At 42.3% G+C, this 12,927-nt stretch overlaps 1 protein-coding gene across 1 annotated transcript in view; it reads right to left on the reverse strand.

The window, feature by feature from the left end:
• LOXL2 (lysyl oxidase like 2) overlaps positions 1–12,599 on the reverse strand; it is a 113,319-nt gene extending 100,720 nt beyond the window's left edge. Inside the window, exons 1-2 of the mRNA XM_007950838.2 lie at positions 12,245–12,599; positions 5,095–5,270 (exon numbers count right to left, since the gene is read on the reverse strand). Coding sequence (XP_007949029.1) covers positions 5,095–5,270; positions 12,245–12,599 — 531 coding nt within the window. The remainder of the gene's footprint in view (positions 1–5,094; positions 5,271–12,244) is intronic.
• Positions 12,600–12,927: the final 328 nt, after the last annotated feature.

The raw sequence follows: 12,927 nt of genomic DNA on the forward strand, positions 1-12,927 counted from the left end.
TGTGGTCAATGTCATGAGACAAAGTGTATGTGAAGTGCTGTATGGAAAGTGAATTTGCTCTGTAAATTTTCACCCAAATCACAATAATAATAATAATAATAATAAAAGAGCTTCCAATCTTACTGGAGAGATGAGATATATAAAAGTGAGTGCTAAGGTGCAAATGGTTAATGTGCTTAGCTCTTAATCCAAACAGTGGAAGTTTATGTCTACCCCGAGGAGCCTCAGAAGAATGTCCTGGTGACCTAATTCCAAAAAATCAGCTATTAAAAGCCCTATGGAGGGAACACAGTTCTACTCTGACACATGTGCCATTAGTCAGAGTCAACATCAGCAGCTGGTTAATTATACCACACCAGATTATAAAGGGTGGGGGTGGAAAGTGCTGTGAAAGTGGGTTGGAAAAGCCCACTGTCTAAATCATAGTAAGCACAATTGTCATCAGTAAGTGGAAAACTAAATATGTACATAAACTCTATAACGATCTCTTCTGTTGATGTTGTTATTATGTTCTATTGAGTCAGCCCTGACTTATAGTGACCCCTCCTTGAGTGACCTCTTCTCGCCATCCCAAATAAATAGCAGCATCTGAAGTAACTCTACTAGAAGAAGTCTTAACCTTATTGCTGAGAGAAGGCAGGTCTGGGGCTAAAGCCTTTCCCATGCTGTAATGTGGGCTTGGACATGTGCTCCACATACTTGGTATATTCTAGGAACACATGATAAAAAAGCAGGGCAGTATGAGTCATGAGAGGAAAATGTGAATTCCACAGTCTGGGTCAAATAATAGGGCATCTACTGAGGAGGGCAATAAATATTTGCTAATCTAGTTGTTTGGATGAAGTACTCATTGAAAAGCTAAATCCAAAATTTAGCCATTTTATGCTTGTCTAAAGACTTTATTGAAAGAATAGTAAAGGAATATATCGACTGCGAAAAAAAACCTTTGGGAATAACATATCTGATAAGGGTCTAATCTCTAAAGCATATAGAAAACTTCAACTCAACAGCAAAAAGACAAACAATCCAATTGAAAAATGGGCAAAGGACATGAACAGACACTTTTCCAAAGAGGACACTCAAGCAGCCAACAAACTCATGAAAAGATGCTCGTGATTATTAGCCATTCGCAAATGCAAAACACAACCATTGCTGTGGAGTCGGATCCAACTCATAGCGGCCCCTCCTATGAGGGTTTCCGAGGCGGTATCACTACGGAAGTAGATTGCCCAAACTTCCTTCTGAGGAGTGACTGGTGGGTTTGAACTGCCAGCCTTCTGGTTAGCAGTCAAATGCCTATTAGCCATTAGAGAAATGCGAATCTAAAGTTAATGAGATACCAGCTCACCCCTGCAAAAATGGCACAATAATAATAACAATAAAAACAGAAAACAAATGCTAGCAAGATTGTGGGGAGATTAGAACCCTTATTCACTGGTAGTAGGATTGTAAAATGTCACAACCACTTCGGAAAACTGTGTGATATTTCCTCAAAAAGCTAGATATAGAAATACATTGTGATCTAGCAATCCCACTCCTAGGTATATACCCAAAAGACCTAACAAGTGACACAAACAGACATACGTATACCTGTGTCCATTGCAACATTATTCACAATAGCAAAAAAGATGGAAACAATCCAAGTGCCTATCAACAAATGAATGGCTAAACAAAATGTAGTATATCCACTGAATGAAATACTATGTACCTATAAAGAACAATGAATTTGTGAAATATAACATGGATGAATTTGGAGGACATTATGCTGAGTCAAATAAGCCAATCAAAAACAGAGCAAATATGATACAATTCCACTTTTATAAAAAGACAAAAATAGGTATACATACAGAAATCAATGTTCTTTAATGGTTATTAGGGGTAGGAGTGGGAAGGAGGGGGAAATCACTCTCTAGACAGTAAAAAAATAAAAAAAACCAAACTCACTGTCATCGAGTTGGATCTGACTCATAGCGACCCCTCCTTGGGTTGCCAAGGCAGTATCACTATGGAAGTAGATTGCCCAATCTTTCTTCTGAGGAGTGCATGGTGGGTTTGAACCACCAGCCTTCTAGGTAGTAGTCAAGTGCCTTAGGCACTATGCCACCAGAGCTCCCAGTAGACACTTCGTTATTTTTAGTGATGGAAATAATGAGAATGTTGATACATTGTGAAAAAAAATGTAATTAATGTTATTGAACAATTTGTATAGAAATTTTCAAAAGGGAACCTAGCTTACTGTGTTAACTTTCACCAAAAACACAAACAAAATATTATTTAAAAAAAAAAATCTGGTCCTATAGCATGAGATTCTGATTCAGTAGGTATTGGATGAGGACACAACATCTGCATTTTTAAAGTAATTTTGATCTTCAGCTAAACTGGGGAGCAACTACCCAGTGTTAGCCACCCTCCAAGATACATCTCCAAAGAGCTTCATTTTCTGTATTCATACCATGTATAGCCACCTCCCACACTGTACCAGTTAGAAAACCAAAAGGGAAGAACATGCTCAGTATTTCTCAAGCTGAAAGAACTAAATAAAAAATTTAAGCCTTGAATTGCAATATTGAAAGATTCTGTGGGCAAAATATTGAATGATGCAAGAAAGATCAAAAGAAGATGGAAGGAATACAGAGTCACTGTACCAACCAGAATTGGTCAATGTTCATCCATTTTAGGAGGTGGCATATGATCAAGAACCAATGATACTGAAGGAAGAAGTCAAAGCTGCACTGAAGGAAGTGGCAAAAAACAAGGCTCCAGGAATTGATGGGATACCCATTAAGATGTTTCAATAAATGGATGCTGCACTGGAGGCACTCACTTGGCAATGTCAGGAAATTTAGAAGACAGCTACCTGCCCAACTCACTAGAAGAGATCCATATTTGTATCAAAGGAGCTCTGGTAGCACAGTGCCTAAGGCATTTGACTACTAACCAGAAGGCTAGTGGTTCAATCCCACCAGCCTCTCCTCAGAAGGAAGATTGGGCAATTTACCTCCACAGTGATACTGCCTTGGAAACCCAAGGAGGGGTCACTATGAGTCGGATCTGACTCGACAGCAGTGCGTTTGGGATTTTTTTTTGGTACCCATTTCAAAGAAAGGTGCTCCCACAGAATGTGGAAATTATTGAACAATATCATTAATATCACACACAAAATCTTACTGAAGGTAATTCAAAAATGGTTGCAGCAGTATATTGACAGAAAACTTCCAGAAATGCTAGCTGGATTCAGAAGAGGACATAGAACCAGGGATATCATTGCTGATGATATCATTTGCTCAAAGCAAAGAATACCAGAAAGATTACTTCTGTTTTACTGACTACACAAAAGCATTTGATTGTGTGGATCATAACAAATTGTGGATAATATTGAGAAGAATGGAAATTCCAGAACACATAATTGTACTCAGAGGAACCTGTACATAGACCAGGAGGCTGTTGTTTAAACAGAACAAGGGGACAGTGCAGTTTAAAATCAAGAAGGGAATGTGTCAGGGTTGTATCCTTTCACCATACTTATTCAATCTGTATGCTGAGCAAATAGTCCAAGAAGCTGGTCTACATGAAGAAGAACGTGGCATCAGGATTGGAGGAAGACTCATTAACAACCTGCGATACACTCACGATACAACTTTGCTTGCTGAGAGTGATAATGACTTGAAGCACTTACTGATGAAGATTGAAGACTACAGTCTGCAGTATAGATTACACTTTCAATATAAAGAAAACAAAATCTTCACAACTGGACCAATAACCAGGATCACGATAAATGGTGAAAAGACTGTCAAAGACTTTACATTACTTGGTTCTATAATCAATACCAGTGGAAGCAGCAGTCAAGATATCAGATGAAGTATCACACTGGGCAAATCAGCTGCAAAAGACCTCTTTCAAGAGCTGAATAGCAAAGATGTCCCCTTGAGGACTACATTGCACCTGACACAAGCCATGGTATTTTCAATCACCTCATATACATGTGAGAGCTGGGCAGTGAATAAGGAAGTCTGAAGAAGAGTCGATGCTTTTGAGTTGTGGTGCTGGCAAAGAATGCTGAAAGTACCATGGACTACTAAAAGAACTCAAATCTGTCATTGAAGAAGTGCAGCCAGAATGCTTCTTGGAAGTGAGAATGGCCAGACTTTGTCTTACCTACTTTGGTCATGTTTAAGAAGAGACCATTCCCTGGAGAAGGATATCATGTTTGGTAAAGTGGAAGGTCAACAAAAGACCTCAACAAGATGGAGTGACACAGTGGCTACAATGTTAGGCTTAGGTATAGAAGGGATCATGGAGCTGACAGAAGACTGGGCAGTGTTTCGTTCTGCAGTACATAGGGTCGCTATGAGTCAGAGATGACTTGATGGCACCTAACAACAACAACTCTTTGCCTCTCTTCAGTCACTCTGGAGGACAAGAACTGCCATGTCTTGAGGACACTCAGGTAGTCAATGGAGAGACCCATGTGGAGAGGAAGTGAGGGCTCCAGCCAACAGCCCACAAGGAGGTAAAGCCTGCCAACAACCACATGAGTGAGCTTGGAAGAGGACCCCCCCAGCAGCAGTTCAGTATGACTGCAATCTCAGGGGAGACTATGAGCAGAATCACCCAGCTAAGCTGCTTCTGGATTTCTGGCCCTCGGGAACTTTGTGAGGTAAAAATGTTTGTTGGTGTCAGCTGCAAAATTTGGGAGTAATTTGTTATGCAACACTTGATAACTAATACATTTTCGCAGGCCAAAGGGCAAGTTGCTGAATATGGAAGAGAAGGTCTTTCTGCCCTCTCTAGCATCATTTCGCACCATTCACAGATCCACACCTTATTCATGAGCAGTACTGACCTGCTTATCCTCGATTCATCTCTCTTTACCTACGTGCCTTCGACAAAGCATTCTCTGTGTCTGAAAATGCCCTTTCCCCACTGATACATCTCAGGTATTCCCTTCTCCAGAAATCCTTCCCTAAACTGCATTTACACCAAATGAAGTTACGTTAGGTCCCTCTACTTCATGCTCCAAAGGCACTTCTTGAAAGTTACACGGAAGAAGAAAAAATGTTCACATGATAGAGTCATCAAGAACATATCACTTGCCTCTATGTGGTTGATCAATGAATTGTCAAATTTGAACCCAGGAATCCTTTTGTCACTGCACACCACACCCACGTCTTCTGTGTGCTTGCAGTCAGTGACACCCCAGCCATTGGAAGGACAGGCTGCCAGGGTCGCCTCTTTGCCAGTGCAGTGGAGATTGTCCAACCAGATGGGCCCTGAGGAAGCAGAAAAGAAAACAAGTGCCATGTCAAAGTAAGTTTGACTCTCTGGGAGCACCAATGTTTTACATGGACAGATTTGCTCACCTCCTATTCCTGTATTTGACTTGCCTTTGCCTTTACCTCACCTTTTTTCCGCAATTTTGATAGCTGCGCATGGCCATCAATCAACTTTTATTATGTTAAAATGCATATATAGGGAGCTCTGGTGGTGTAGTACCTAAAGCGTTTGACTGCTAACCAGAAGATTGGTGGTTCAAACCCTGCCAGCCACTCCTTGGAAGGAAGGTTGGGCAATCTACTTCCGTAGTGATACTGCCTCAGAAACCCAAGGAGGGGTCGCTATGAGTCAGATCCAACTCAATGGCAGTGAGTTTATTTTGCTTTTTCTAGGCCATTGGGATTCCCTTGCCAGGGTAAGCAGCTGATGTGATTTGGGAATGTGACAAATTGAACATGATAAAAGATGGAAATCAGATCTAAACTCCAGAAGCCACGTGGTATAGTAGAAGGAGCATGGGCTTTGAATAGTAAGCTGGGTTTGAATTCTGACCTAGCCACTTAGCTGTAGACCTTGGTCTAAATTCTTTCTTTCTCATCAGTGAAGTGGGGATAACAATAAACCTTGAACAGCAGGGTTGTGGGTTAGAACTGATACATATCATGTGCCTAGTTTATTGTTTGGCTCACAGTGGGCACTCAAAAATGTTAACTATGATGATGATAATTATTTTAATTATATTGATTGTGGCACAAGGCTGAGTCCCCTTCCATCTGCAGCAGAGACTGAACTCTGACCCTTTCTGGAAAAACTAAGTCTTCCACTTTATCACCTCTCCTGCAATAGAAGGCTTAAAGTTCTTAAGGCATTTCCAAGTATATCACCTCCCTTGGTCTTCCCATTACATCAGGGAAGAGGATGGGCAGCTATTACTATTCCTATTTCACAGATGCAGAGCTCTGGCTCAGGGAGGACAACTGACAGTACAAGAGCAGACAACTGAGACCAGAACCCTGGACCGTAACTCCTGGGTTGGTGCTACTCTCACTTCCTGATGCTTCCCTTCCTCTGACTCAACTTAGACTAACCCACACAGCCACCTCCTCATGTTCAAGGAAAGCAGGTGACAGCAGAGCTGTCGAGCAGCCGAGTGATCTGCTCACCTCCTGCTCTTTACCTGTCTTGCACTAAGTAGAGAATCCAGGGTGCAGAATGCTAGAGGGTTTTCAAAAAGTGATTTTTACAAATGGTACTAAAAACAAGACAGAAACATCACACTTTTCTTACCATGACTTTTAGGTGTCTACAGTACAGTGGAGTCAAATAAACTTGGGTTTAGTTTCCACCTGACATGGACTTAGGCATTGTGCAACTCAGTCAACAACCAACCAAAGCTTGTTTTCCACGTTTAAAGTAAAGGTAACGATACTCAATAAACAGGTTGCCATAGATAATTCGATGAGATAACGTACATGCCCAGTACTGTTCAGATGGCAAAAAGAAGTGGTACCCTTATTTCATCTGCAGTGATAGAAAGGAGACAGGCAACAGGCCAGCACAACAGAGATTCTGTACAACCTGCTTTATTTATTGATAAAGAGTACTAGGAATTAGCACCCAAAAGAGCTGCTCGCTTATGTAGTTTCAATGGACCCACAACAATCTTACTCCTTATGCTTGGGAGTCCTTGGGTGGCACAACCAAAAGGTTGGAGGTTCAAGTCTACCCAGAGGCACCTCAGAAGAAAGACCTGGTGATCTACTTTCAAAAAATCAGCCATTGAAAACCCTACAGAGCACAGTTGTACTCTGATACACATGGAATCACCATGAGTCAGAAATGACTCGACAGCAGCTGGCTACTGGGTACATATACTCAGCCAGTTACTTTTTCTTAGATGGTAGAAATATAAATTTCTCCTTAGCCCAAGAAAGCATCATCAGGCATGGTACATTATTTGGCCTGATTAAATGAGAATTAGTTTTCTGTATGCTCAGGGCCCATTAACTAGACTGGCCTGGATACAAAAGCAACCAGCTTCTAATTGCCTGCTGGAGTGGAAGGTAGTTTTAGGCACAGTTCAATAGAGGCCGTCATCTAGCTGCAAGGAAAGTGGTACTTGGGGCACAGAGAAAGCTCAAACTTTGGACACAAAGAGCTACTCAATCAGAAGCAAAACTTGATTCTACTCTTTCCATCCATTTACTCTATGAAATGCCTTTCCTGATGAAAGAGGAAGAGATGTATAAACAAATTAACGAACCATTCAGAAAACAAAGTACAGAATTGAAATTCCATTTGAACACCAGTGTCTTCCCCTGGGCTCTGTCAGTACAAGGGAAATTATTCAATTTAGAAACTGTGAGGCCCACTGTAGTTGTCTGGGGGCTTTGTCACTCCAAACTGAAGAATGGGGGTGGGGTTGGGAATGAGCTCAGCCTGGCAGGCAAAGATGAGCAACTCAATTCTTCTCACCAATTGGTTCATCTTGTTTAAGACCCACCCAGACTGGAAGAAATGGGACAGCTGACTCCCCTAGAACTCTCTAGGCAGACTCATGCTTTACCTGAGCTCAAAGGTGCTTGGGAAGAAGAGATCTGTTGGCAAGCCAGACTGGAAAACTCGGGAAAGCCTCCGGGAGGTGCTCCCTGGCTTCATTACCAATCTGACCACTGCTGCACAGAGACAGAAGGTAAATCTCAGAGGCGGTCATGAACATGAGGACCCCTGAAGGGACAACCTCTTATGGGATCCACTGCAGCATCCTCGTTCCTCTTTAAGAGGCCGGCTTGCAAGTTAAATCCCCTCATGGCACACTCCAGGGTGGCAGTCACTCTGTAGTCACTATATCATGTACTTGCTATTTTTTCATATTCTCTCAAATCAAAATTCTAATGAATTAACCAGCTAATATTGACTGAGTGCCCACCATGTACTCAGTACTAGAAACCTTAAGACTGATGCTAACAAAATTCAAATATGTATTTTTTAAAGTCTCTCACTACTTAAGCCAGCTTAAAAAAACCAGTTACCATGGAGTCAATTCTGACTCATAGCAATCCCATGTGTGTCAGAATAGAAGTGTGTTCTATAGAGTTTTCAATGGCTGACTGTTCAGAAGTAGGTCACCTGGCCTCTCTTCTGAGGTCCCTATTAGGGGCTTCAAACTTCTAACCTTTCAGTTAGCAGTTGACCACATTAACCATTTGTACTACCCAGGGGCTCCAACCAAGTACAATTTTATATAGGTAGCATCACTCTTAAAGTCCTGGAGAGGGACAGTTTTTAATTTTTTTTTTTTTTTTTAGCCCCAGTTTCTCTCTGTTCTCTGATATTCCTCCTCTTGTAGTTCTTAATGATTTCAATACACATAGATGGCCCTTCCAGGACTGTCACTTGTTTCCTTTACTTTCTTTCTCCAGTGACTTTTCTCCACCCAACCTCAGCCAATCTCTCATGTTCATAACTTAGACCTTGTCATTACCAATAACTGCACCCCTTCTTCAATCTCCACTTCAACCAGCCTGCTCTCTACCATGCCCCCAGCTTTCTAGCATGTGTCTTCTAGAATCCCAATCCTAACAGAGATCCACAACCATTGATTCTGGCAGCTTTCCATAGTCCTTCATCTTCTTCGTGTTATTACTTTCCTCTTTACCCAGTGTGATGGTTAGTTTTCTGTGTCAATTTGACTAGGCTACTTTTTCTGAAACTGCAGCTGGAATGCTCCTTGGAAGAAAGAATGTCCAGATTTTGTCTCACCTACTTTGGTCATGATGTCAGAAGGGACCATTCTCTGGAGAAGGGTATCATGCTTGGTAAAGTGGAGGGTCAGTGAAAACGGGAAAGATCCTCAATAAGATGGATTCACACAGTGGCTGCAACAATGGCCTCAGGTACAGCACGGATTGTGAGGGTAGTGCAGGACCAGGTAGTGTGTCATCCTGTTGTACACAGCGTCGCTAGGAGGTGGAGCTGACTCTATGGCACCTAACAACAACAACAATTTGGTTGCTATTATGGATTAGTTATGTGTGATTAAATCAGTTGGCTATGGGTAGAGCAGATTACCTTCCATAATCTAATCAATCAGTTGAGGACCTTAGGAGCAAAAAAGGGAATTTCTTTGAGATGTGTTCTGCTTCCACACTATATATAGATATTTTGGTAGAACTTAACCTCTTCCTGCCTGACTTACGGCTCTTGTGATGCAAGACTGCAGGAGTTTCTAGACTGTTGCTTGACTTATGAATTTTGAACTTGCCAGCCCTCCACAATAGTGTGAGGCAATTCTTTGAAGTAAATATATATCTATCTCCAGATATTTCTCTCTCTCTATCTTTCTCTCTCTCACTGGTTCTGTTTCTCCAGAGAACTCTGAGACACCCAGCTTAGATTCCATGCACCATGATTTTAATTGCTCTGTTGCACATGCCCTCTGCTCCCTTGAACTTTTCTCCCTTCATCATCATTGGCTGGCAAAATCCAAAGCAGGTAACCCCGCCTCTCCCTCACCCATGCCCATTTCTGGGCAGGTTAACATGGATAAAGAAGAAACACAACCTTACTGTCTGATGACAGGTAGATTTTAAGTCTGGGTAGAAATAAAATAAATTTCTTCCTGGAAAAACCCAGTCATTGGAAAGTGCTTGTTATAAAATAATTAGGCTTAGAGAACCAAAATAGAAGACATGAATCTGAAGTTACTTTCGGATTACTCAGCTAGCAGAATAAACATAGATGTGGGATTATGTAGAAGTGTCATAAGTTTTTGTAAATAAGACAGGAAATGGGTTTTAAAAGCTAGCATTTGCTAACTTGTGTTTGCTGGTTTTTCTCTCATCACTGCTAAGTAACTCAGAATCAACTTCAGATAATAATTTTACTTTAAGTGCAGTCTCTACTCTTCATTATGGATTACATCTCAACATAAAGAAAACAAAAATCTTCACAACTAGACCAGTAAGCAACATCACAATAAATGGAAAGAAGATTTAAATTGTCAAGGATTTCATTTTCCTTGGATGCACAATCAACACCCATGGAAGCAGTAGTCAGGAAATGAGATGATAGATTGCACTGGGCAAATCTGCTGCAAAAGATCTCTTTGAAGTATTAAAGAGCAAGGACATCATTTTGAAGACTAAGGTGTGCCTGACCCAAGCCACAGTAATTTTAATAGCCTCACATGCATGTGAAAGCTGGGCAATGAATAAGGAAGACCAAAGAAGAATTGATGCCTTTGAATTGCGGTGTTGGCAAAAAAAATACTGAAAATACCATGGACTGCCAGAGATCGAACAAATCTGTCTTGGAAGAAGTACAGCCAGAATTTTCCTTAGAAGTGAGAATAGCCAGATGTCATTTCACATACTTTGGCCATGTTGTCAGAAGAGACCAGTCCCTGGAAAAGGGTATCATGCTTGGTAAAGTCAGCAAAAAAGGGGAAGACCCTCAATGAGAGGGACTGACACAGTGGCTGCAATGATGGGCTCAAGCATACAAGGATTGTGAGGATGGTGAAGGACCGGTCAGTGTTTTGTTCTGTTGTACATCTGAATTGGAGCCTACTTGATGGCACCTAACAAGAACAACAATACTTTATAGAATAACAGAAAACAGGATTGGAAGGGACCATAAAAATGACCTATTTCAATGTCTCTTAAACTGATGCATCATAAACACTTGCAGGGTTTCAAAAAACTGTAACATCCCAGGCTCCAGGCCAGACCTATTAAACCAGAATATCATGGGTTGAGGTTGGAGATATCTGCATTCTAAGCCACCAGGTGATTCTAATGCAGTTAGTATGATGTTGATTTGTTTGTCCAGGGCAGGAGTTTGGACCTGCTGTTTTCATCCAGCAGCCAGACCCCTGCCTGGTAGAGAAGCTGCCCTTGGTAACCATGAGAAACCCATAGCACTTGGATTTCTTCCTCTTCTTCTTCTTCTTCTTCTTTAAATCGTGCCCTTCACCATCATCTACTTTCCCACTAAGGACCATAGACTGTCAGAATTTCAAGAATTCTTAGAGAGTTCAACTTCCAGATGGGGAAACTGAGGCCAAAGAGAATAAGCACCTTCCTCAAAATCATACTATTAGTTAGGTCAGCACCAGGACTGAGTGCTGGGTGCCAAGAACTTTCCCTCTTTCAAAGCTAGATATTTTTTAAAAATTGATTTGAAACTAATAAAGAAGGGAAGAATAAGCCCACAGGAGAAGAATCCAAAGCAACTCTGTTCCCCTCATGCTAGGGTTAGGACTGTGAACTGGACTTGGGCAGAAAGGTGGGTAGGGTCAGGGACACTAACATACGGGGAGCCTTCTACCCTTTGTGAGAAAGAACAAAGTCAGTCCTGTGAGGGCCAACTTAGAGAAAGACACCACTTTCCCTGGGCACATGTAGCCTCAGATAGGTCATATGGCTTGGAGAGATGAGACAGGTGGATTTCAGGCCCCTAAGCAGGAGGATCACAATGTCCTCATTTACTCGAGACTAAGGGGTTTCCCAGGATATGGGACTTTCAGTGCTAAACTCAGGAACCAAAACTAAAAAGCAAACTCACTGCCGTGGAGTCAATTGAGACTCATAGAAGGGTTCCTTGGGCTTCTGATTCTGAGGTGGTATCTCTCCGGAAGTAGATTGCCTGACCTTCCTTACAAGGAGTGCTGGTGGGTTTGAACCATCAGCCTTCTGGTTAGCAGTCAAATGCCTTAGGCACTATGCCAGGGCAATAGTCACTCTATCATTACTTCCCATCTCCCCTGTCTACAAGTGCATCCTCCCTAACCCTTCCCCTAGCCATCTTCTCACACACCCTTTTCTGCAGGGCACAACCTGCACAGCCACAGAAGTGTGCCCTGGATGGAGTATTATCAGGAATTCCTACTTGCTAGAAATTACAGCTTCCTTTATCAAGTTAACCTCCTGGAAGAATTATCCCACTTCCAAAGCCCAGAACATTTTACCTTCCCCCTTGCCGTAGGAGGAGCTGGCAGTCCAGGACTTGGCCTCTACATATCCCAGCTCCCGGCAGACCACGTGGGCTGCATGGATGGAGAAGTCATCATCACACACGGTGCCCCACTCCCCGTTGTAGTACACCTCCACCCGCCCCTCACTGTGCTTCCTTTTCTGCCCGGCCAGGCGTAGCTGGATCTTGACTACGTCGGAGGGCACCTGCGGCCGGTGGTACTCTGGAGCTGGCTGCTGGAAGTACTCAGGGTAGGAGGGCCAGCTCTCATATTGGGCCAGGCTCAAGGAGGGGAGGAGGGAGAGCACAGCCAAACAGCAGCTGAAGCAGGAGCCTAGAGTTGGCGCCATATTTGTCCTCTAGCTGGAGGATCTGATGGAAGAAGTACCCTGAGGCACTTGGCTGAAACAGGCAGGACACAGTGGAAGCAGCAAATGTTTCCTGGAAGAGAGATGAGATGCATTAGAATAGGGGGTATAGGGTTACAAATAGCTATAGAACATTCAGTGATTGCATACACCTTTGTTTAACATCCAAGACTCTTCACATTCTAGACTCGAAACCACCTTCTTCTCCTACTTTAGGTTTTTAGCCAGTAAAGCCTATGAATTCCCAACTTTTTTGTCTACCTACCTTCCAATATTTCTGAAATGCTTTTGTATGAGTAGGGTTTCTGGC

Source organism: Orycteropus afer, unplaced genomic scaffold, assembly GCF_000298275.1.
Source record: "Orycteropus afer afer isolate SDZICR_OR568_19922 unplaced genomic scaffold, OryAfe1.0 scaffold00289, whole genome shotgun sequence".
Taxonomy (NCBI): Eukaryota; Metazoa; Chordata; class Mammalia; order Tubulidentata; family Orycteropodidae; genus Orycteropus; species Orycteropus afer.